The 27228-nt window shown below is 37.3% G+C and overlaps 1 protein-coding gene across 1 annotated transcript; it reads right to left on the bottom strand.

Moving 5' to 3' along the window:
• On the bottom strand, window positions 1-26996 carry LOC133315817 (exosome complex exonuclease RRP44 homolog A-like). Its single transcript, XM_061517486.1, has 15 exons — window positions 26835-26996; window positions 26606-26743; window positions 26351-26508; window positions 25318-25373; window positions 25061-25183; window positions 24795-24925; window positions 24455-24695; window positions 22037-22193; window positions 19850-20090; window positions 9884-10040; window positions 6875-6943; window positions 6190-6315; window positions 6023-6075; window positions 962-1286; window positions 1-866 (listed from the first exon to the last, which is right to left on the bottom strand). Exons 1-15 carry the CDS (start codon window positions 26886-26888, stop codon window positions 1-3), a joined length of 2895 nt encoding a protein of 964 aa, XP_061373470.1. The 5' UTR covers window positions 26889-26996.
• Between the last annotated feature and the right edge of the window lie 232 nt (window positions 26997-27228).

The following is a 27228-nucleotide window of genomic DNA, read 5'->3' as shown; positions in this document are numbered from 1 at the left end:
TCAGTCATTATCAATGAAGTTGAAAGTTTCTATTTTGTTCAAATGAGGCAAGGGAGAGTCTGGATGGAAAAATTTCACCTGATCCACAACCCAGCCACGAATTTGATGACCGAAGTCAACATATTTGGAATCCATGTCTTCAGCAGCTTGTTGTAAAGACTGGACACTTTTCTTCAGAGTATCCACTTCTAACTCTAACTCAGCTACCCGGAGGTCAGCATTCTCATAATTTTTTGTCAACACCTGGTTTTTCTCAGTTAACACTTGATGTTCCTTTTTTAGAGTAGCAAGTTCTTCATTGCTTTTCTTATGAGATTCTTCGCTTTCTTTGAGTTTAATTTGGAAGCCTTGAGCAACAAACTCGACAGCTTCGACCTTTTGAAGGAGCTGCGTCGGTTCTATTTGTAACTTCTCCTTTAAGAGTTGAGACTCTTTCAGATCAGTCAGAAGTTGTTGACGTTCAGCCAAGGCGAGAAGTGCCATTTCATAATAGTGCGCTTCTCGGAGGGAGTGATCTCGGATGTCAGCAAATTTGGCCATAAGTTGATCTAAAGAGAACTTGTCCCATTTGTCACGGAGCCCGGGAGTAAAACAATGTTTCAATTTTTTCATAAAAGGGGGTTCCGCGCGAGGAGTAGCAATGACAGAAGTAGGAGGTGTTGAAGACTTTTCAACATAAGAGTCTGGACTAGGTTCGTTAATGCGAACTCGTTTCCTTCGAAGGAGCTCGCTAGAATCAATGGGGGCCTCCACATCCATTATAACAGTATTGTCCGGGATAGAACTGGTAGCAGACGTAGCCGGCATTGGAGAACGAGTAGCCTTTTGCTTTTGGCGGGCAAAAAAGGAAGGGTTCATGACTTTATCTGAGAATCACAGATACAAAGAAAATAGATTTGAGGTTAAACGTAATATTCAAAAAAAAAAACAAAAACATATCAAAACTATTTAAGTTACTTACTTAATTTTTTGCAAACCCACTCAGAAGAGTCTTTATAAGTTAGAATAGACCGAGGAATGAGGGAAATATTTTCCTTAGCTAATTCGGAGGCAAGCTTGGTGAACCAAGTGTAAGTTTCAGTTTCTTCGAGGTTCAAATTCAGTGAATTCGTCAAGAATGCCTTGGCAGGAGTGGTGTAATGAAGACGGTTCCAACTAAGAGGAAAGCGCGAAGCTCCGTGCTGACCCAAAAAGAAAGCAGAGGGTGAGGAAGGTTGAGAAGAAGAAGAAGAGGCAGAAGGAGTGGCAGGAAGAGCTTCAGGAATACAGATTTTGAAGTATTCTTCCTTAAAAATTTTCCAGTTATCTTCATATATAGAACACCAACGTAACCCGGGTCGAGCCTTTAAAGAAACCCAGCTATGACGAGTACATCGTTTATCCACAGCATTTCGGAACACAGCAAAAAGGCAGAAAAAGACCCGAAACGAATAGGAGAACCCAAACGAGCGACAAATTATCTCGAAGGTATTTAGAAAACACCAACTGTTAGGATGTAGTTGAGAGGGGGCGACTTGCAAGTGATTCAGGACGTCCACTTGGAACTCGGAAAAAGGTAAGGATATGAAGAGCTCAGAAAATAAACATTTGTAGACAAAGAAGAAAGAATTCTCACCTTGCCCAGAAGGTGAACAAATACGTTCTTCTTCTCCGGGTACTTCAACTCGGAAAGAAGTGATAATTGAGTCACGAAATAGAGGCACAGTTTGTAAGGGTATGAAGAGAACTCGGTTGGTTTTCATAAGAGGAGCGAAGCCCTAGAGCTTCTTCTTCAACCCATTCTAAACCTTCAACAGTAGAGGGTAATGCGAAGCGTGATAAGGGAAGCGAACGGTAAGGACGATTCCTCGTCATGGCCTGAACGGAAAGGTACCAATAAAATCTATTTTAGAAAATATAAGGCAAATTAAAAGGTATATAACGTAAAATGTGTGGGTTACGATAGATGATTAACCCCTCCAGAACATGCCAGGGTGGTTAAAGAAAATCAAAGAAAGGAAGAGATAAAGATCAGAACAAGGTGGAATAAAGGAAACAGATACAGGATAAGACGGTAAGTTTTCGACAACATGTGGTTAAAGAAATGGATGTACCGTAATAAGCATAAATAAGCACACATAATACCATAAGTTAACTACGCTGTAAAGGAAAGAGAGGAACTTACTGGTGTGAGGGACGAAGGCTTCAACCAGGTGACAAAAGAGTAATAGCAAGATCCACAAGGAAGAACAATGAAGCAGCAAGGAAGAAATATCAGAAAGAAGAGCAAGAAAGGCGAAGTATCGTAACGAAGAAGAAGAAGGAAAAGGGTGAAATGCAATGAAAACCCAAACGCTGATATAGGGGTAATGAGCAACCGACGTTTTCGAATTTCAAAAAATAATGATGAGTAGCAGGATGAGTCGTTTCAGATGTCAAGTCCTTTCGAAAATCAAGGCAATCACAAAGCGACAAGTGGCGATTGGAAGCTGAATAAGCAAAGAGTATTTAATAAGGATACAAATATAAGGGAAAGGTACAGGACTTAACGAAAAAGGGAAACTTTGGGAGTTAAACTCGGAGCAAAAAACCCATTTAACTCCGAGCTTGGGGGCTTAATGTTCCGGGTTAACACAGCGAGCTAGACGGGCTTGTACAAGTGAGATACTCGGAACCAGGAATAGGCGAGTAAGCATGTCCTTAACGACTGCGCGTACTGGAGTAGCAGTCAGTTGAGTCAGCCAGCACTTTCAGTAAGGGAGTTTTAAGTGGGCCTGCCACGATGTCACGATGGTAACCACCAATCCCATGACACAGGTAACCGTTCCAAGGCTACACCTATATATAGTCTAAGGGTTAAGATAAGAGCAGACATTAACTACACAGAGAGAATCCAGATTAATGTTCATCCAGAACATATAAAATAAAAAAAATAACAATAGAATAAAATAAATAAATAAAAATAACAATAAAAATTGGGGAAGGGGGAAATAAGATAAAAGACAAGAAGGGGAAAAGAAAGTGAGGGGGATTGAAGAGGAAAAAGACTAAAAAGGGATTATCTGGAACATAGGAATAACAACGGGTTTAACCTTTCACCCTGCTTATAGCTTTTCTCTATTCCGTCATAAGACACACTGTCCGCCAATCTATATCTCACTCCATAAAGTCTTGTTTAACTACCTTTTCCCCATGTAAGTTTCGGTCTACCTCCACCTCTCTTTGTGTCGAGCTCTTGGTAACAAACTTTTGTTCTTACAGGAGCATTCAGGGGCTGTCTCATTACGTGCCCAAACCACCTCAATCTATGCTCCCTCATGTTTTCAGTTATCGGTACTACTCCTACCTTTCGTCGAATATCTTCATTTCTTATCTTATCCATCCTCGTATAACCACACATCCACCTTAACATTCTCATTTTTGCTACTCTCATTTTATGCTCGTGTTGTCTATGTGCTGGCCAACATTCAGCTCCATATAACATTGCAGGCCTTACTGTTGTTCTATAGAATTTCCTTTTTAGCTTAAGGGGAATTTTGCGGTCACACAAAAACTCAGATGCACTCCGCCATTTCATCCATCCTGCTCTGATTCTATGATTTACATCTTCATCAATCTCACCACCTTTTTGTAAAATTGATCCTAGGTATCTAAAAGCATCTTTCTTGGGTACCTCTTGACCAAGTAGATGCACGGGGTCTTAATTTCCATCTCTTAGTAGAAAAAACTCACACTTCATATACTCAGCCTTGCTCCGGCTTAACGTGAAACCTTTAGACTCCAAAGTGCTTCTCCACAATTCAAGTTTCCTATTAACACCGTCTTTGGTCTCATCAATAAGCACAATATCATCAGCAAAAAACATACACCACGACACTTTGGAGTGTGGGATATATATATATATATGTATATATATGTATATATATATATAAGGCATGATCAATTTATAAAGGTCTAAGTGTTACACTCAATCTTAGCAGTTAATCCCACTAATATCTAACGGTTCATGAGACTAATAAATTAAAGTCATTAGATATAAGTGAAATTAACACTTATAAGACTTGTTATTCTTATACAAAATATTAGTTGTTGCCACTTGCATCCAATGGCTCTAATTTATTAGTCAAGTGAATCGTTAGATGCAAGTGAGATAAACAACTAAGATAGAAATTTGAAAGTGTAACTTACACCAATATAAGAAAAAAATAGTTTTAACACTTAGTCGTCGATGCACTTGTATACAATTGTTCACATAAGTAATAAATTAGAGCCATTACATATAAGTAATAAATGAGAGTATAAGATACACTGAGCAAAATGATTCTGCCTCTCTCTATATACACATACACACACATACATGGGGAATGATCAACTTACATGAGTGTAAGTCCTACACTCATTATTAGCTATTGATCCCACTTACATTTGATGGCTCTAATTTATTAGTCACGCGAGCCACTAGATACAAGTAGAATCAACAATTAACAACAGGTGTAAGACTCATTAGACTTACACTAATGCAAATTAATCCTATATATATATATATATATATATATATATATATATATATATATATATATTACATAATGCATAGCCAAAATGGTGGTGATACACCTTTGTGAGATTTGGACATGCATTATGTTATGATACCAAACATCACTAGGGCGTATCATGGTTGCAACCACCAGGGTTCAACACTTTCATAACTAAGTCACACGTTCCCGGGGACATCAATGGGAGAGTGGGATTCGGCTATCTAGGGAAGAGGATTATAAGAAGGATAGGGAGGAATGTCTTAGGCATCTTTAGGGAATTAAGATCATGGGCCTTCGGAAGAGCTCTAATTCTTCTAGGTTGTTGCTATTCGTGTTCAGCTTACCTTTCCACTTTGGTTCTCATCTTCATTTCTCATCTGCTATCCGTGTAAATGGAAGTACCGAAACATGTCTTGTATGGTTGGCTGGGATTATTTGATTTGATCAAAGTAATACAATTCCATATTGTGACCTTTCAATTCTGTTTGACTGGTTCTGGGTTGTAACACATTATTGTCCAAGGAGAGGTTATGCCTTTTGACTGACCCATAGCAACAACTGACAACAAATAATAATGGTTGCAAATAACAAAATACATTATTTACCTAGCTTGGAAAGTACTTATCTACACTATGTTACCGGACAAGCTTCTGCACTGTGGAACATGCTTTATCTAAAGCTATAGCTGTTATACATTCTAAATTGGTGTCTCCTACTGGTTGTAAAGTGCATAGTATGAACAGAGATTAACGTAAAAGTTGACATACAAGGGAAAGCATTGTAAGATGAGTTTATTTCATGGAGAGCTTGCCACTTCTTATGCTAAGGTTGTTTTCTTTCTGCTATTGTTTAAAACCACTCCCTAATAAACCCCGACTAGTAATGGTGGGATAAGAACAATCCTCATACGCAACTTTAACCTTACATATTTCCAAAGACACTGTTCCTCAGCTGGTACATAATATTGTTGATTGTATTGTGTAAAGGTGTGTGATGCCTGCTCTATACTTTGTTTAATGAATATTGTCCCGATTCATTTAAAAGAAAAAGTCATCATAAAAGAAAAGAAAAAAAAATGAAAATTGCTACATGAAGGCTCTGTCGATGTGATATATCACATGGTAGCAACAGTAGTAACAAGGATAATAAGTAGTCTCGATGGTTAAGCTGGTAATGGCAGCAGCTTGGAATAAAAGTAATAATAGTAATAAAAAGCAACACAGTTCAGGACACAGAAATGGTGGAGGTAACAATGGTGGCACAGTGCAGTAGCACTTGTGAATCTAAATTTTAGAGTGTTAAACAAAACATTGAAGAAGGAAAACCAGCCATGTGGCCGTTGCAAGTTTGTAGATGAGCTTGATGGTTGACATCAGTGATTGTGTGTAGAATGTTTAAAAGTTTTCAAATCAATAATAAACTCCATCCAATACTAATGCACATGCATGTAAAGAATATGTAAATTGCAATAAGTGTAATTGTGGTAAAAATATGAGATTGCACATTACCCAGATGACAGAGAATGCTAGCCTTTCCACATCAGATCGAAGAGAACATATGTCTGCCAGATTAAGGTTTATCAATGATGGCAGAAAAATTGCTATAACCACAGCAATGTACTTTTTTTCAGCATACAATACACCTAAAGGGTAAAAAGAAGGTCAAATGACTTTACCCTCCGTAAGAGGTTTTGGAAGCATGTCTATCCGCCGCTCAACAAGGTAGACAGATGTACCCCTTTGCGCAGCCTCTTTATCAAGTGGAGTGCCAGGATGCACAAAATTTGTCACATCAGCAATATCTGAGAAACTTGTTAAAGATGAACCACATAGAGGAATTAAATAGTATAAACCAGGCAAGATAGGGGTGCCAAAGTAAAAGGAAAAGGGCAGTAGAACTAACGAAGCCTGGCTGTTGAAGAGGATGGATATTAATATATTGCTAAGGCATGCAAGTTCTAAGGTATATTATTTGATAACTTCTTACCACACTTAGGACACGGAGATTCTAATCAGAAAAAAAAAATAACACATGCGAGTAACAATCAAATATTCTAAAATTTTGGCCAGCAAAGCAGTATCATATTGCATTCACAGTATACAATTCAAGCATCCTAAAGAAAGCATTTATATTTATCATATTTTGAAAGGACACTAAAAACAAAATAGACAAGCAGATATGCTAGTTAAATTTGCCAACAAGGGCATCCAAATTTATGCCAAACTAAAGTACGTGCGCACATAAATGATGAAATCATAAAATACGTCCAATTATAGTAATCCAAGATGCTAATTTGAATACATATAGCCTATCGATACATAGCATCATCAGTAAAATAAATGTCCTCAGATAAAGGATACGAACTCCAACTTCAAAGTTTCCATTTGGAAGAGCATAACAGTGTAGTGCATCATCGATATCCTTGCAGTCTACATGCAAGAAGCAACATAAATACAACAACATCTTTACACCATGTTCTCTTCTAAATCAAATTAAAGCAGCTACTTTAAATGGTTCTTTATTATTTCACTGTGTCCTTTTTCCGTAAGCAGTAGTCATATAACCACTTCATTCTGATTGTGTGACAAGTTGGCCCATCCAAGATTAAAAAAATTATCATCGGAAAAAGGTACCAGTTATGGTAATATTGGTTTTGTAGTCTCTTATAAAATGAAAGTAAGTGCAGAACCACATCCTTCTTTCTTCTGCTCTATCTTACTTGGTTTTCTCACCTATTGCTTCTTAATATCCTATGACATAGCTTACATGATCATCTTACTTATTTCAGTTAAATCTCCTTGACATGCTTTTCTATACTTGTTATAAAATCTTTTTGTTTATCATCATTACGACATTATATTCCCCTTGCTGATCCAACTTTTCATTATCTTTTAAATATGAACATTAGTCAGTTTTAGAATAAATAAATAAATTATTATTTCAGTTTTTTGGTAAAAGAGAGTTTAGGGGAGGGGGGCAGGCTGCCCCATTCCAAGGTCAAGGCAAGCCCCTCAATTGTACTTAAAGATTACATTATTTAAGGGCATGCTGAAACTGTAAATATTAAAATTTTCATCATATTTTTTTTTTCCATTTGAAAATTATCAGATTGTTATACTGATACGATACTATTACCACTCTAAGGGCAATTTAGGGAAAGCAATATGGCTGACTCAGCAAAACAGAATGGAAGCATCGCAGAGCAAGTTAGTTACAGAGGAAATGGTTAAATATAGAGGGGGGAGCTTGTAGGGGATATCTGGAATCATAGTAGTCATTGGGCCCTTTTGGGATTGGGAGAGAGCGAGACCTCTAGAATTGTCTCACATTATCTTTTCTTACTCTTTTGGTATTTTTCATTACTATAATTGTCATTTCCATAGGAGTATAGTATACTGATATTGTTAATGTAATTTTCCTTTGCTGAAATATTGTTATCGCTGGTTTATATCAATATACAGTTCTTGAGGTATTACTTCCTATAATTTTCTCAATTGTTCTGTTGATCTCTAACAAATGTTATCAGAGCTCCGATCTAGGAGCTCTGTGGGCATGGTAGCGACAAGAAGCATGGAAACCAGAATGAAGGTTGTGGAAGAAAGGCTGCGCAGGAACTATGATTGTCAGGACGAAGTGATTCAAAGGCTTGACGCTAATGATGCTCGACACGAAGAAGTTCTATTAAGGATGGACGCTAACGAAAGGGGAATGGCAGAAATCATCCGGCGATTGGACGAAATGGTTAGGGGGAGACAGAGTTGTATTAATGGAATCAGTAAGCCCACTGTGTACCCTGATAGGGTAATATCAATATATGGATAATACCTTCAGCCAAGGTAAAGACCTGGCTAATAGGCAATGTTCCAAGGGTTTGGTCAGTTAATATCAATGGCAGATAATGAGCAATAATGAGACTAAATACAAATGGGCATATCAACAATACATAAATCGATCCTTTCTATGTGTGGAGGGAGTGGTATTTATAGAGGTCCTATGTGCTGATCCGTTGAGGGATCCTCTTCTGGAGGTCAACGCTCCTTGGGGCCTGCTATGATTAGCTCCCATAGCAGGAGTAGGCAGTGATACAGTACCTGCTTCTGGCGGTGGCAGCATGGGACAGAGGGGCGTTTACCTGTAATGGTAACTGGGGCGACTTACAAAGGGTTGGGGTTCCTAGGAGAGGCATTTTAGTGTCTCGCTTAGGAATGCGAGCCGCCTAGGGACCAGCGCTTGGTCGATGCTGGTAGGGCTGACATGTACAAGTGGGGGGTCATTGGACCTCCACCATTAGGCTGCCCCACATGGTTGGGCCCTTTTAGGGGAAAGGGTTTATTGGGCTTCTTAGGGGTTGGGTTATCCAGAACAGAAGCCCCACAGCTTGGTAGCAAGCGTAGCTTGATGCCAAGTTATCTTGGGCGTTTTACTTGGTCGTCATAGGTTTCCCTGGGCGGTTGTCGAGTCAACATCGTAACTTATCTTGGCGTTTTACTTGGGCGTCATAGGTTTTATGCCCAGATCGCCAAGTTGTCTGCGTGTTTTACAGGCTGAACCATGAATTTGACCCAGGTAGGTTGACCTGGGCGGTCCTCGAGTTACTGTTACGATGGGCGATACTTATTCCACGTTCTGACGTGAAGTACCAGGCAAATTCGCGGCGGGATTATGCCGATCATCTTGACGGGGTTCTACAATTCAAGAAATGGGATCCAGGTGGAAGGTTCTTGGGGGATAAACCTCACCTTGAGGACAAGGTGAGTTTTTAGGGTGGAGTATTGATACGATACTATTACCACTCTAACAGCAATTTAGGGAAAGCAATATGATTGACTCAGCAAAACAGAATGGAAGCATGGGAGAGCAAGTTAGTTACGGAGGAATTGGTTAAATATAGAGGAGTGGGTGCTTGTAGGGGATATCTGGAATCATAGTAGTCATTGGGCCCTTTTGGAATTGGGAGAGAGTGAGACCTCTAGAATTGTCTCACATTATCTTTTCTTATTCTTTCGGTATTTTTCATTACTGCAATTGCCATTTCCATAGGAGTAGAGTATACTGATACTGTTAATGTAATTTTCCTTTGCTGAAATACTGTTATCGTTGGTTTATATCAATATACAGTTCTTGAGGTATTACTTCCCATAATTTTCTCAATTGTTCTGTTGATCTCTAACATATACCAATTTAATGCTTAGAATAAGTTTCTATGAATAACTAATCCCTGAACTTTTCATCAACAACTTTATGAGTATAGAAAACTGTGATAGTTAAAATTAGTTAATATGATCAAATATTATAATTTTCAGTAACAGATGATACAGTTATAATTCACCCATTGGAAATAAAAATGGAAAAATAAATAAAACCCATACCTGGAGGGTCCACACTGAAGACATGCAAATGACGCAAATCCTGCCTAATTGGATTAGCTAAATCTTGAGAAGAGACAGACCATGGCAATGGTGGCAAGCATGCTAACACTTCTGAAGAGAATGGCCTTGAATTTATATCATTTTCCATCAAAACCACCTAAGTTGTACAATGGGAAAAGAGATGTCATATCGAATAGTTGCATATGTGCCGCATTAGATGCATGAAAATATATTAGCAAGTATTCTAAGATGCATGAATACGAGTATAGGTATCAGATACAGCATTGGCACGACACAGGGATATGACATTTGGTAAAAAAGCTGAATTCGGGTACAAGATGCAATAAATAATAATAATAATAATAACAATAATAATAATAATTGCAAAAACATCAACAAAACATAAAACCATCACAACAAATTACCAACAAAATAAACACAAACAACTCGCCATGAAACCCCAACTTGTGAAAGTAGAGGTGAAAAAATCCTTGTACGCACCCTTATTACCTTACATTTTTCAAAAGAAGCTATTTTCTCTATATGAAATAGTGACTTTTCAGCCACAAAGGATTAGTTTTACAACTGCTCCAGGCTTGCCCTCATATAACACTTTTTAAATAAATAATAATAAACGGGTCAATAACTAGAGGGAAGGGAAAGGAAGAATTGAGTTTTTGTATTCAGCATTAGTCATTGCAAACATGATAAAAGCTAGCATTTATCAAATTATTAAGATATAAAACCCATATTGGCAGAAAAAAATTCAAAAATAAAATTATAGGATGCAAGATAGTATTATCTAATGGTGTCTACAAAATGTGCAGTATCCGGTAAGTACTATCATATAACAGTATGGCAAATATCTTTGTTAGAATAGTATGATAAAATAGTACTGTGTACATAATAGAATAATCTCACATCTTGTATATGATAGATTAGTTTCTGCACTTGTTTATATAAATATATTTCCTGTGTGCTCTTATTAGACACACAATTATTCAATCTTAAGTAGGTACCAGAGCTCTTTGTTCTAGGAACTTTCACTTCCGCTGCTAAAACCCTAAGCCCACAGCTTAGGTGTTCTCTCCTTCCTTGTCATGCATCCCTCCGGCTTGCAACTGTCAGAAGCAGTGTTCAATAACGGAGTTATTGTTCACCACCGGAGTTACTGTTCGTGTCGCCAGTTTACTGTTCATCGCCGGAAACACTGTTCTAGCGTCTTTTTTTGGTCGTTCCAGGAAAGTACTGCTCGGTTTTGTCTCCTCCTTCCAAATCTGCTCTTGTTTCTTCGTGGGACTCTTGTTTGGCTATCGGTTTGATTCTATTTTGCAAGTTTTTATGGCATTCATAATGGCAGCATCATCTCTTGTTCACTCGGAGGTCAATTCTCCTCCTCCTGCTGCCAAAAGTTCTTCGAGTATCATCTCCACTAATGTTGAACCCATTACTTCCTCCAAACTGAAGGCTTCTGTAACTTCAAGAATTGGACCACTTTTGTTCGCATCTAGTTCTTTAGACAGGGGAATGGGTGACATCTCACAGTTCAATCTAATGTTTTTCCTAAGGAAGAAAAATCTGATTGGGAAAGGATTGACAACTAGCTTCTGAGTATTCTTTGGTCGTCTATTGATCCAATCATTATTGACGTTTTCTATTCTTTTCAAACATGCTATGAAGTGTGGGAAGCTAAAAACCTCTACACTAATGATATTCAGCAGCTCTATTCTATCATTTCTCAATTCATGGATTTGCGCAAATCATCTGACATTTAGATAGAGACATACATTGGCAAAGTCAATATTTGATGCAGGCATACTTGGATATGTTGCCTTACCCTACTGATGCTTCTGCATATAGAAAACAGGTGGAGTGCCTTTTTATGGTTGCCACTCTTTTTGGTCTTCCCAAGGAGTATGATAGTGTCTGCGACACTATCTTGATTAGTGGGGATCCTGATTTATCACTGACTTACTAGCGCCTTTTGAATCTCAACAAAAACCAGTGTCTGCGCCTGATTCATCTTCTGTTGTGGATTCCACTGCTCTTGTTTGTCGTACTGACTCTCGCGGAAACAGTGGTCGTGGCCGAGGTGGACGTGGTGAGCAACCTCGTTGTAGTTATTGTCAGCAACTTGATCATCATGAGGAGCATTGTTACACGAAGTATCCTCATCTGCGACCCTCTCATGTTGTGAATATAGCTCAGTCAAATACTGCTTCATCCAATTCAGTCTCTCTCTCCCCCTGCAGACTATGCAGGACTCTAGACTCTTCACGATAAAGCTTCTCCTCGGTTTCAGCCTTCTGCTTCAGATACTGGTAATCCTGTTGCTTGTGTTTCTCATTCTACATCACTTGGTCCTTGAATATTCGACTCAGGTACTACCGATCACCTTTGTGATAATAAAGAACTCTTTTACATCTCTTACTTATCATTTACCTTCCTTTACCCTTACTGATGGCACTAAAGCCACTGTTCATGGGATTGGACAAGCTCGTCCGACCTCTTCTTTGACCTTCACATCTGCCTATAACATTCCTGGCATCCCTTATAACTTAATTTTTGTTAGTAAATTGATCCACTCCCTTACTTGCATTATTACCTTCGCTAACCATTTTGTTTCTGTGCAGGATCCGGGTACGGGGAAGACGATTAGAGTGTGTCGTGAATCTAGTTGTGCCTCGTCCTTCAGTGGTATGCTCTCTCACAGAATCTCCACAATCGCTTCGGTCATCCAAGTCTTTCAAAATTGCAGAAGATGGTTCCTCTTTTATCTGGTCTTTGGTCTTTAGATTGTATGTCGAGTCAGCAAGGGAAGTACACACGCTCCTCCTTTGCCAGTCGAGTCAATAAACTAGCTAATGCTCTTTTTTCTCTTATTCATTCAGATATTTGGGGTCCAAGTCATACTTTGTCTATTTTAGGTTTTTGGTATTTTGTTACTTTTACTTATGATTATTCCCTTTATACATGGATTTATTTAACGAAAAATCGTTCTGAGTTATTCTCCATTTATTAAAAGTTTTCTGCTGAGGTTCATACTCAATTTGGTGCCTCTTATTCATATTTTACGTAGTGATAACGCTAAGGAATATGTTTATTTCAACTTTTCTAATTTAATGGTCACACAAGGTACTTTACACCAAACTACTTGTCCTCACACTTCACAACAAAATGGGGTGGCTGAACATAAAAACAGACATCTCATTGAAACTGCCCGGACTCTTCTTATTCACATGCATGTTCCTCTACACTTCTGGGCAGATGCAGTACTGGCCTTTTGTTTTTTCATCAACCGCATGCCTTCCTCTATGCTTAACAATGTCTTTGGTTTTACCTGTTTTGTTCATCCTCTATCCCTGCATACCTTTGGTTGTACCTGTTTTGTTCATTTTCTCACTCTTGGTAAGGACAAGTTAACATCCAAAGCCTTTAAGTGTATTTTTCTTGGTTTCTCGTCTTCAAAAAGGATGTTGTTATTCTCTTTATCTTAAGCGTTATATTGTTTCCGCTTATATCACTTTTCTTGATCAACAACCCTTTCATTCTATCCCATTTCAGTTGTCACAAGTTGATCAAGTTCTTCCTGTTCCTTTTCTTAACATATCTTTACCAGTTGCAGGTGACTCTATCCCAGAGAACGACCACTTGCCTCCATCCCTGAGGACCGCCGTTTTCTCACTTATCAACGTCGTCAGATTGTGCCTCCTATAGAAATGACCCGGGCTGACTCATCGCCTTCTCCTTTCCCCTCCAAATCCTTCACCAGAGGTTCTTCTCATTGCGCAAAGAAAAGATATACATACTGTAAAGAACCAATTCAACCTAAAAGCTTGAGTTGTTGGGTGAGGCTACATTAATGATTTTATATATCTCAACACGCCCCCTCACACGAGAGCCGACTGGGCTTGAAGAGTGGACGATGCACAGGCTCACTTACCTGTGCGAAGAAAGAAATTCTACTAGAAAGAAAGTGGAGGGCAATGAAGATAGAACCCGGTACACCGAGGCTCTGATACCATGTAAAGAACCAATTCAACCTAAAAGCTTAAGCTGTTGGGTGAGGCTACATTAATGGTTTTATATATCTCAACATATACTACTCGTAACCCTATCCTCCTTATACTTATTTGAGCTATGACCGTCTTTTTATTCCTCATTTCACCTTTGTTTCTAGTCTTTCTTCTGTTTCTATTCCTAAGACCACAAGTGAAGCACTTTCCCATCCAGGGTGGCGCCAAGCGGTGCTTGATGAGATGACCGCTCTTCATTCTAATAGCACTTGGAATCTTAATCTTGCTTCTCCGGGGAAGTTTATTGTTAGTTGTCGATAGATCTTTACTGTCAAGGTTGGACCCGATGGCCATGTTGACCGTCGCAAGGCTTAGTTGCCAAGGGCTTTACTCAGATTTTTTGCCTTGACTATAGTGACATATTCTCTCATGTCACTAAGATAGCGTTTGTTCGCATGTTTATTGCCCTCGTTGCTGTTCTTCACTGTCCACTCCTTCAACTGGACATTAAATCATAGTTTTAAATAGCGGGTAACGAACAGTAGCGGCCGACCCCCAAAACGCTATAGCGGGAAGCGGTAAAGCCGCTACTGTGAAGTCCATATTTACTTATAATAAATTATACCACATATATAAATACTATATAAATTCTATAAGATAAGAAATCACCCAAAATAGAAGGAAATGAGGAATGCAAAATATAATACTACACATTCACAACAAGGATTCAAGGAACATAAAGGAACCAACATATTAATTCAATGAAAGTAACTAAATTAATAACAATACAGCCAAACACATTTTTTTTAAGGTCATTCTTATTACTTCAAAAGATCAATTATCTCATATATCATTTAGTATGATTTATTTTATGTGAGAGAATTCTAAATATTAATGAATAAATCAACAATAATAATTTTGTAATTTCCTATCTTAATATAAAATGTAAAAATTTAATTATATATATATAGATATTACGGTAACAAATTATTTTTATATTACATTAGAAGATCATGCAAATTATAATTTATTTAAAGTATATAATATAAATCTTGATTATTAAAAATAAATATATTTGATTAAAATGTGAATTGGTGGATAGAAAAACAATGGGACTTGAAATTATTGTTATTATGATTATAAATAAAAATAGGAAAGAGGAGAATAGGGGTAATGATGCAGTGAACTAGGAGAAGGAGCCATCAAAACTCAGTTCCAAAGAATCTGAACAGTAGCTGCAGCATCACCTACAACTTTTTTTTCTCTTGACTTCTTCCCACTATTTCCTTTTTTTTAATTATGTATTTGGTGGCATTATTAAATTTTATCAAACCAAGCACTGCTACGGACACATTACCCAAAAGCTGGCAGCAAAATCAATGAAGAAAAAGGAAGGTGATAACGTTACCCAAAAAAAAGACGCTGGCTTTTTCAATAAAATATTTATTTTACCCCTCACTTATTCTGGCCTTTTCCTATTATATCCTTAAATGATACTCAAATTTACAAAATGCTGCCACCCATGCTTTTTACGTTTCTTTTTCTCCCCTGAATGTCTGTAACTTCTCTTCCTTTCCCTGTAGCGGCGCGATAGCGCCGCAAGAGCTGCAGTCCGCCACCGCCGCAACCGGCCGCTACTGACCGCTACCAGAAACTGTCTCGTCGCGGTGCAAAAATAGCAGTTGGGTGCCGCAACACGCAACTGAAGCGCTAATGCGGGCTAAAGCGGCGCTATTTCAATCATAGCATTAAATATGCTTTTCTTCATGGTGATTTACAGGAAGAGGTTTACATGGAGCAACCACCTGGCTTTGTTGTTCAGGGGGAGTCTGGGATGGTGTGTAGACTTCGTAAGTCCTTATATCGCCTCAAGCAGTCTCCTCGGGCATGGTTCAACCATTTCAGTTCTGTCGTTCAGGCTTTTGGCTTAATCCGTAGTGAGGTTGATCATTTTGTGTTTTATAGGTGCATATATCTTGAAAAGTGTGAAAAGTGCATATATCTGTTAATCTATGTCGATAAAATCATTCTCACTGGAAGTGATCAAGCTGGTATTGACCAACTAAAACAATATTGGTTCAGTCAATTTTAGACAAAGGATCTTGGTAAGCTTCGTTACTTCTTAGGAATTGAACTAGCACAGTCTAGACAGGGCATTTCTATCTGTCAAAGGAAATATGCCTTGAATATCCTAGAGGAGACTGGTATGTTGGGGTGTAAGCCTGTTGATACACCCATGGATCCTAATATCAAATTATTGCCTGGACAGGGAGGAGCCATTATCTGATCCTGGATATTATCGAAGGTTGATTGGGAAACTCAATTATCTCACTATGACTAGGCCAGACATCTCTTGTGATTCTCCTTGTGATGTTGTTGTGAATATCCTCCGCTACATCAAAAGATCACCAAGGAAAGGCTTATTATATTCAAATCAGGCACATACAGAAATTTGTGGTTGTTCAGATGCCCTTGGGTAGGACCACCCTCGGATAGACGCTCTACTTTAGGTTATTGTATCGTCTTTGGAGGAAACCTAATATTTTGAAAAAGTAAGAAACAAACTGTTGTCGCCCGATCCATTGCAGAGGCTGAGTATCGTGCAATGGGAGTTGCCACCTACCAACTAATGTGGTTAAAGCAGATGATTCGAGAGCTCAATCTTTGTGAATAAAAACAGTCCATGACACTCATTTGTGACAATCAAGTTGCACTACATATATCATCTAATCACTTATTTCATGAGAGAACCAAACATATAGAAATCGATGGTCACTTCATTCAAGAAAAGATTCAGTAAGGAGAAATCAAAACGGCATTAGACAACTCCAAGGATCAACTCGCGGATGTCTTCACTAAGTCTCTTAGAGAGGTCCTCAGGTTGAATACATTTGTAACAAGCCGGGTGCTCACAATATATACGCACCAGCTTGAGGGGGAGTGTTAGAATAGTATATTAAAGTAGTACTGTGTATACAACAGAATAGTCCCACATCTTGTATATGATAGATTAGTTTATGTACTTGTTTATATAAATATATTCCTTGAGCGCTCGTATTAGACACACAATTATTCAATCTTAATTATGTTAAAGTATTTGTAAATAATTAATTCAACTCAATAACTCAAGCAGCCAAGTGAAAACCACATTCATAATTTTATATTATACTTCTCTAACACGTCCCCTCACACGAGCCTATTGGGCTATGCACAAATCTACCTACCTATGCTATGAAACTCCATAATATTTAATTATTTATTAATAGAATGGAGATGATGAGGATTGAATTTGTGCCCACTTGGTCATGTAGACTCTGATACCATAAAAAAAACCAATTCAACCCAACAACTTTGAGTTGTTAGGTGAAGACCACATAAATGGTTTTTTATATTATATTTATCTAACAATATTAATGCTTCGTTTCATGTATGGAAGGAGTTTTCAATTTCGTTTTTGATGGGCCAAGACAAGTGGGTGTAAGTCCAGCAATGCTTATATGGTTATAAGCAGGGTAAAAGGAATGAGGGAGAGGCATGGAATTTGTGTAAACAGGAAAAAGGAATTGGGTTGCTCTGCAAGGTGGGTTGTTCCTTGCAGAGGGTAGTATCTTTGGTTATCTTTTATCATTTATCTTTGTTGGTTATTAGTGTAATTACTAGCGTAATAACCTTGAGTCTCTTGTTGTTGTTATTTTGGTTGGGTCATAGAGTCAGTATATTGGATAGTCACTGTGTTTGAGAGTCTGTGATTATTGCTGAAAAAGGTTGAGTTCCCAAATTAATATGAATTTCAGTTCTTCAATGTTTCGGTTCCATCAATTTGGTATCAGAGCATCTTCGATCCCGGAGGTGCTTCTGGTCCTTACAAAAAAAAAATGGAAAACAGATTAAAGAAGGTTGAGATGTGCACGCAGTTATTGGAAGAAAGAATGAGTGGAGTTGAGAATGCCTTTCGTCAGCTTCGAGAAACCGTTCAAGAGTTCCTAAATCGTGTAGATAGAAATGGATCTAAACCACAAGAGGAGAAAATAGGAGAGTAGAGCTCAAGGCTTTAAGGGAGAAAATAAGGGCACAAATCTGTCTTCTCATGTTCGCTAATCAGACTCCAACGACGACCCAAGCATCGAGGATCAAAGAGACAAAAGAAGCGAAAGAAGAAAAAAGAGTCGAACAAGACAAGGAAGAAGAAGATGCAGAAAAAATAGAAGAAAAAGAAACAGAAGAAAGAAACGAAGAGGAAGTAGCAACTATAAGGGAACGAAAAAGGTCAGTATCAAATGGGTCAACATTGGGCTCACATACCAGGCCTGCTTTGACAACTCGGACTAGAAATCCTAGTGGCGAGGGAGTTGGGGGTGTGGGCTTTGCAACACAAAGTGCTCAAAGCACTAACATTAGTGGACCTAACCCAAATGCGTATAACAGAACAATTAGGCTGCAAACGAGGCCCAATGAATTAAATTCTACCCTAGATCAAGCCACTGCTAAGAATGGAGAGGGGCAAGGATCCACGCATGGTGGTTCGGGGGGAGGCCGCAGCAACGGAGACAAATGCAATGCGTGATACAGACAGCTGACAGCGGAGATGGTGGTGGATGGAGCGGTGGCGCTGGAATCCCTGAATATCAAGCACGTGATTGAGGACAAGATTGAAGATGAATATGGACCTATGGAGTATGAATTGGTGCTCTTGGTAAGTCATACACTTAGTGGGCAGCACATATTGCTGTAGGACCTGGTATTGGGATTCTATGGGTCATAAGCAAACAAGTTGATGCTCCTGGTCCTGTTATTAATACTTGCAACGGCTTCTATTGTGATTATTTCTCTCCAAATAAGGCTTACAAACCAAAGATGCGGACTGGCTGGTTTACTGAGTTTGGAGGTCTAGTTCCTCATAGAACTGCAGTGGACATGGTATTTTCAGTTGCAAGATTTATACAAAAAGAGGGATCATTTGTCAACTATTGCATGTATCATGGGGCTCTTCGTTTGAGTATGCATAGCATGGCATATACAGTGGAGCAAACCAAGGCTTATACAATGAAGGAGGGCGATGGTCATAAAATAAAGAACCAAGGAGCATGTAAAGGGTTGCTTCGGAGGCTGCCAGAATTGGAAATCAAACACTTAAAGGGAGATGATCCTATCTTAGGGGAATGAATGGTTAGCCAGCTTTGGAGAGGTTAAGGCCAACTTTAAGCAATGGGACCTGTGCAGAAATTCTTTCACATTACCTTATCTCTTCCCTAACCTTGAGGACATGATGACTTTTGGAGGGGGAGTATTGATAGGCCAAGACAAGTGAGCCCAAGTCCAGCAATGCTTATGTTGTTATAAGCAGGGAAAGGGGGAAAGGGAGAAGCATGGAATTTGTGTAAACAGGAAAAAGGAACTGGGTTGCTCTGCAAGGTGGGTTGTTCCTTGTAGAGGGGAGTATCTTTGGTTATCTTTTATCTTTGCTGGTTATTAGTGTAATTACCTGGAGTCTCTTGTTGTTATTTTGGTTGGGTCCTAGAGTCAGTATATTGGATCGTCACTGTGTTTTTGAGTCTGTGAATATTGCTGAAAAGGGCTGAGTCCCCAAATTAATTTGAATTCCGGTTATTCAATTTTTCGGTTCCATCAGTTTTCTTTCTAGTGAATGAAGTCATCAACAAAATGTAAACAAGTGAAGTAATCAACAAAAATCATATGCATGTAACGAGGTACACCATCAGTGATTGATGATTATATTAGTTTTCAAAACTCGTAGGTTTAAAATCTCAAATTTTTATCAAGTCATAAGACAATGAGATGAAGAAGGGGGAAAAATCACTTCTTAGAAAATATTATACGCGTCAGCTTCATCAAAACCACAAGAGAATACAAGCATAAAGTACCACCAATCATTGTCTTCCCAATTTCCATTCAAAGAGAAAAATAAGCATGCAAATCCAATATTCCATACCTCGCTCTCTGTTTCTTTATCACCTATCTTTCCTATACTTTTTACATAATGGCCTGATGGATATCGAGATTGACGATCCCAAGAATCAACTTTCACAATAATCCTCTTGTCCAAAAGATTCTCAAGCTGGCGGGTTTGGATTCGAATCTTGGGAATTCTGCGATCTTTGGAGACAAACAAGGCATGGGCAACACCACCACTCCCTGCTGGCATAGGCATTGGCTCCAAAGATCCACAATACCTGCAAAGACAATTTAAATATATCAATCATGAAACAACAGAACTACATTTACAAAATGATATGCACAGACCCATCCTTATCTATCAATATTTTATTTTTTTTTGGTAATCTATCAACATTTTAACAAACAAAAAATACTGATCAGTTGACAAGGTTTAACATTCAAAGAACGAATATAATTAATATGAAGTACTTAGCAAATCCATCTTAAGGACATAATCTCCGTGCACCTTCATCTTCAAAGACATGTCATATTATCTTTTTCATTTTACTTTAAGTTTTCACCTTATATGCCACACCTAAAGCTAGCTCAAGTGTGAAAGGATAGGACCCTGTCCCTGATGTGCCACATAATTGTGTAAAGAGTAATTATAAAATTACCTGTTTCACACTTGCATTGACAATATGAACAATTGAAGTACGGTGGCAGTCACAAATATATTACAGAGAACAAGATGCTATATGCATCCAATAAAGTCATAAAGATATAAAGTTGTTAAGACTGTTAAATATAAAAATTATTCTATGAGCCTTCCCCAAAAAAGCTCCATCTTTGATAGAGTCACGGTAATGGTATCATAGACTCCATAACCAAATGGTCAAGATTTCAATCCTTGCCAGTCATATTCTTCTAAATTAAAGTTGAATTGGCATAGGTGGGAATGTGCATCGTCCATACTTCAAAACCTTAAGGGTTCTTACAAGAGAAGATGTGTTAGACACAAAAACCATTCACGAGTCTTCACCTAACGGCTTATACTTTTTAGAGAGTTGGTCACTAACAAAGGCAATACAGCTGGAAAAGAATTGGATTTCTCCATTAAACAAGCACAACTTGTATAAGCATAGACAGCCCAACCTCTAATAACAAATCTGAAGAACTATAGGCTACAGTTCAACTTGCCTTTAATTAAACCAACTCAGAGGATTGGTTGATGAAACAATATTCATGATTAAGGATTTTGAAGTGTGTTACATACTAGGAGGGCAATGTAATCCATTTTTGTGAAGGTTACCTTCATCACAGTTTAGGAAAAAGATGTTTCCTCTATTAATTGATTGCCATTGTCAGTTGTTTCAAAGAGGGAAACATTACAAGAATAAGAATAGAACCAATAGTTTCCTTTCTGGGTTAACTGTATTTGCCAAAGTTGAGGATTGAGATGACTACATCAACCCCAAGAAGAATTGTTCGTTCAACTTTGAGTTGCTTCAGTGTTTTGGTTGTTAAGCTAGAAAAACAAATCTCATCATCCAATGAATAGTACTTATAAGCCAAAAACTCTTCAGACAAGGAAAAATCACTTTTCTTTTCCCTTATTTCTTTGTTTATATTTTTGGAATTATTTCTTGCACAAGTCATTCCCAATGCATCCTCACGGAAAAAATCTTATCAAATAAATAAAATATTTAACAAATGTTGACAAAAGTGAATATTTTTCCAAAATGTTGGCCTTTATCTGCATTTTAACATTTTCCAAGCTAAATGGGTTTGTCCTAAAATCATATGGAACACAGGGAAATTTAGTTTTGAGCATCACAAAATACTAAAAAGAACACACTTATTCCCACAAAGTGTAATTAGCATCAGAAAACATGAGTTTTGATGGTCAAAAGCTAATCAAAAAATTTAAAATTACATTACTCTCGTTCTTTATTCAAACTTCAGTGTGTTCCACTTTATATATTTTGTATTGGAAATTTTACTTGTTTAGCACACGTGCATAAAGTTTCAGATCTATCTCATCATATTTCTAACACTTCTAACTAGTTTACACACAGAATGATACAAAACAAAAGAATTTGCAGAGTATCACTTAGTGGAGATAAAAGTGATATTAGTTTCTTCTATACAAAGAAAAAGAGATATTACTTTCCAATAAATTGAATGACAATTTGTTAAGTAGCACAAAAATGTTCCAAGTAATTCCCAAAAAAAAACTTACCGATTCCAGTTTCTCTTTATAATGCCAACAACACGACCAAAAGGGCGACTGGATACGCCATTTGTATCTCCTGGAGAATCTTGCTGAGGAATAGTTCTAGGTGCAACATCAGCACTATTTGGAGCTAGATGAACATCATCATCATCATCCTCATCCTCTGCAAGCAAATAATATTACCTGATGAGAAATTTAAATAGAAAAGCATGTTCACAGACATGCACGTACACAAAACGGACTGAGCTATTTCAAGCACAAGAAGAAGCATGCTCGGGTTAAATGCAGTAGGGAAGAGAAGAAAACAAAATAGCATGTTCCCATGCTTATTGAGCATGTGAATATGCAGAGGCAATGAAAAATGAAAAGCTCTGTTGTATTAATGTCATTGTATTTTTTTTGCTTGGACATCTCATCCTCTCTTTCCTTTGCATTTCTTCTTTTGCTCAAAATAATAATATGAGCAACATTACTGTCTGACATGTTTATGGAATCATGAGATGTAAGGCTTAATTTCCGAAGTGAATTGAAAATTATCGTAAACCAAATGAATCAAGATAAATTATCAAATATATTTTAAGTTTTTAACATAATAAAACATTACAAACATCTAGATATTAGCATTTTAAAGAAAAATAATTTATTATATAGTTAACAAATTGAAATTAAATTTCAAGATATATCAAAATTGAAGTCATATAGTCAAAAAGATAAAACTATAATTTTAAGAACATTATAGTAGTGAGACAACAAAATAAAATAGAAACTTGCCACCAAAAGCAATGCCGAAGCAGTGACCAATTGGCTAAACAGAAGTAAAAACAAATACAAAGATTGCGAGAAAATACTATTCTCTTTTCTTAATTTTCTTTAACCAAAAACAACCAAATAACAATAGAGTTCTCCAAGCCTTAAATAGGCAAAAATAAAATAACAGAAAAAGTAAATAACTATAATCATGCGCAATCAAAAGAAATAACACACAATCAACGCACACTCAAACGTAATCTAAAATAACAAAAAGGAAATAACTAGCAATTATTAAATTTTCTAAATAAAGAAATAAATAATGGAAAAGCCCAACCCAAGCCAGTCAGCTCGGGTGCATTAAAAAGAGGCTAGAAATGAAAGAAAGTATGGTTTCTTGGTGCGAGATGGAGCAGCAGACCAAAAATACAGACCAGAAAGCAGGAGTTCTTAGTTGAAGTAGGGACAAAAGGAAGAGAGAAAGTATTTCAGGTTGATTTTCTTTTCATAGGGAGATGGACAGAAAGTTCAGTACTTTCCCCCTAATATCTTAAAAAAATTACAAAAAATAAAAAATGGGTTTTAAATGGGTCATGCAGCATCCAATGCACACGATTTGTATAGATAGGTCCCCGAATACATGAATCAAATCCAGATTCATGAGATTCTGATAACAGTGTTGTCTGATGCTTGCAGCTGGTAAGAATGATGTTGACTCATACTAGAATTAAAAAAATAACATTAAGTTAAGCCACGCAACATGTGAATTAGAATGACATAATGTCGGTATTGAAAGAATTTTGAAATTTTCAACAGTTTGGATGTCCTAAGTGTTGGGTATGGCTCATACTTCGCATGTTGATGAGGGCCCTTGTTGTCGGGGTCAGCAGAAAGGAAACTAGGGTCTCGCTCCCAGATGAGCGGGCGAAGGTTCGGGGGACAACACCCCAAGCCCGTAGAGGCTAGGTACTATTGTAGGCCTCTAATTTATTGTAATTTATCATTTTCTTGGTAGTTTGGGTTGGGGCTTGAGCCCATGAATAGCTACTGTTAGGGTTTTCTAATCCAATTTATATTCTCCTTGTAAACCGAGTGACTTGTAACGAGTGGCGGAGAGGTGAATATAGAACAAACAAGCTGGACGTAGCCTAAATTGAGTGAACCAAAGTAAATCACTGTGTCTATTCTCTCTCTCTCTCTCTATTTTCGTTTGATTTATGTGATTGTCGATTTCCAACACTAAGTTATCACGAAGCACAAGGTCAATTTTCCCTCCAAATTACCCAATGCCCACATATGTAGATCTCTTTATCCATCAAACCTTTTTACTTTTGCTGAAATTTAAAATTAAAGATTTGTTACTATATTTCCTTTAAAGTTTCTCAATTTTAAATTTTTGAACATGATGGATAAATAGTTAGGGTCGACAATTAAATGAAATTGGCCTAGTTTTCTGTCTATACATAATTTTGAAACAAGATTTCTAGAATCTAATAATGAAATCCATTGTCCAGATTTATGAATGAAAATTAAGAGCCCTGGACTTGATGACCTAAGTTATGTTTTAAACGTTTTTCTTCTAAGAAAAATAAGTAATAAGATAAATTAAAAGAATAAATTCTTACAATTTTAAGTCTGCCTTACAGCAGAGTATAAATAGTCTAACAATTAACATACCTTCACCAGCTATAGATAGAGACTTCTCATCTTGCCACTGGTCCTTAGGCAGAAGTTCAACTGCAACAATATCACCATCAAAAGCTCGGTTCATGTTGGAGCGACTATGAATAATTATTTCGTCACCAATGCTCTCACTCCCAACATATGCTTCGAATGGATTGTAACGGTTTACACGTAGTTTCCCTTGATGATATATTCCACGATGCAAGCCAGATGTAATTTCTGACATTGGCTTATGCTGAATATTAACAGAATGTAAATACTCCATCATAGTAATTTAACAAAAATCTACAGACACAATACAAATCACTAGATAGAAATGAAATTAATTGAACACCTCTGAATAGATGACTTTCCTCTTGGATGGTCTGAGATCTTCAATCTGTTCCAAGTCCACATCTTCAGATGCAGTCCGAACAAGCAGGTCAAGTAAATCAGGTCGGTCCAAAGACTTGACATAGGACTCAACTGAAACAAGAGACAAATTGATTAATAAGTTTTTAGGATGAATTCATTGAACAAAACTGCTAGTTTGAATATTCCTCATAAACACAGCTGAAAGTACATTGGTCGCCTGGCTATTTATCATACAGTTCAAATTACCTGTTTCTGCATGAATGCCTTCTTCACTAGCCTTCCTTTTGTTCTCTTTATCATTAGTTATAAGTAAAACCTTTACTGCATCACCGAGATGATTCTGATACCACTGAGTAGCCACTCGAATAGCTGCATTACCACTCTAAAGTTAAACTTCAAAACGATTTTATCTCTATTGGCAATTCATGAATAAAACAATCAAAGTGAGCCAGAAAGCATATAATAAATAAAGAATAAATTTACAGCTCGTATGGAAAGCAAACCTCTATCATTCCTATCATTTTTAGTTTCCCCACTCATTTCCTTAACATAAGTATCCCTGCCAACAGAGGCACACAGTATCAAATCAAATTTAGGTCACCCACATGCCATTATCCACAAGTAGAAATAATTAGCAGCATGACATGAAGCAAATTAATGAGTAAAATATACAAACTCTCCACTAATTACAAGAGGTTTGCGCGTTCATTACTTTTATAAAACTCGGGGCCTTTCCTTATATTGGCATTTCCATTTTTAAAGAGATTTGAATCATAGAAAAACTAGAAAACCACAATCCCTTTTGGTTTTACTTGACTCTTATTTATTTCTCAGCCAATCTTGATAGGCTAATTTAGAACTTGGATTATTCTGGTGAGGTCTACGAGTCTTTCTTTCAGTTTTAACTCAAAAATTCCTTATTGACAACAAACCCATTCGAAGTCCAAAGTTACCTTTAAGTTCAAGTCTTTTGTTTGACTAGCAGTATTTAATAGGGTTTATACAAATGATTTGTAGCCCATTTGTAGACCTCACACCTCTCTTTCTCCTGATAAAATTCTTATATTCAATTCTAGTTCATAACAGTAGATCACTCATTTTTTGCACAGCAAGGAGCTAATTTTCTTTAAAATAATCTTTTCAGGAGTATCGGGGAACACTGGGTGTGTCTTTCTACCCTGGAGCAGTTATTCATGGTTCATTAAAAAAGGATTTAAAAAAACAAAGAAACAAAAAATTTATGACAGAAAATAGTCTTTGCAGCCATTTGATGCGTGTGGTGGGAGCACAGCAGAATGCTCAAAAGTTTAAAGGTTGATTCACTGCCCCTAACCTTGTTTGGGATATAGAGTTACTTTTTTTAAATGCAGCGAAGAGATTGAGCAGCCGTGCTGCAGTCTTAGATTTTTCGTTGTTCTCCTTTGTAATATAGAATTTCTTGTTTTCCTACTATATTGTTATCATAACATAATTTCATCATAACTAGAAAATAGTAAATCAAAAAAAAAAAATACTTCAAAAAATAAATAAACCTACCTGTGATGTTCATTGGAAAAAACAAAGAAATTCCTCATTAAATTGCTACATACAGCTCTTATCCGATTGTAAACAGCTATATTCTTGTTCTTAATCTCTTCCAGCACAATGGACAACACAACAACATCATCAATGGCCGGATTCTCCAGCAAATCAATCTGTCATGATAGAAGTATTCCAAATTCACAAAAAAAAAAAAAAACACTTTGTTGTTTCATAACAAACAATTCAAAGTAAAACTAACTCGAAGCAGACCTGGTTGAGAACGACATTGGTGTCAACAACGAGAATGGTGGAAGCAGAAGCACTAAGACGAGCAACAGAAGAATCGCAAACGGTGCAAAATGGAGCACCGCAGAATATATCATCTCGTAGATAGTGCTCCCTCACTTGCTGTTCCCAAACATAGAAAACCAAAAATTATTTATAAAGAAAGAAAAGAAAAGCGAGGTAGGGTTAGGGTTTGAGAGGAAGAAGAGCGAACCTTCGTGACTTTGCCACCTCGGGTTTTCTTGACGAAGGACTTGTTGTGGAGCATCTTGGTCTTCGAATGTGACGGTGCTTCGGTAGAGTATGACTTGGGATTTGAGGCTCTTCCGTAAAATTGGAGATGAATAATGTTTTCTCGCTCCAATTCCCTGTCTTTATGAATTGTGTATTTGTGGGCTTGGAATGGCGGCCTTAGCACTCAAATAGCTTTTGAAAAAATTATATAAATAAATAAATAAACCAAACATATGCGAGGGTTTTGAACTAAACATTCTAGCAATATATGGGAAAAAAATTAAAATATTATTATTTTAATAAATAATTACGAATACATAGTTATTTGAAAACTATCTACGAATCTATTGCAGTCATTCACGCCCAAATTAGGC

This window comes from Gastrolobium bilobum, unplaced genomic scaffold, assembly GCF_033153095.1.
Source record: "Gastrolobium bilobum isolate Gb01-03AN ecotype WA unplaced genomic scaffold, APGP_CSIRO_Gbil_v1 utg6604, whole genome shotgun sequence".
Lineage (NCBI taxonomy): Eukaryota > Viridiplantae > Streptophyta > Magnoliopsida > Fabales > Fabaceae > Gastrolobium > Gastrolobium bilobum.
The sequence above is the reverse complement of the archived record's forward strand: the minus strand, read 5'-3'. Positions and strand labels throughout refer to the sequence as shown.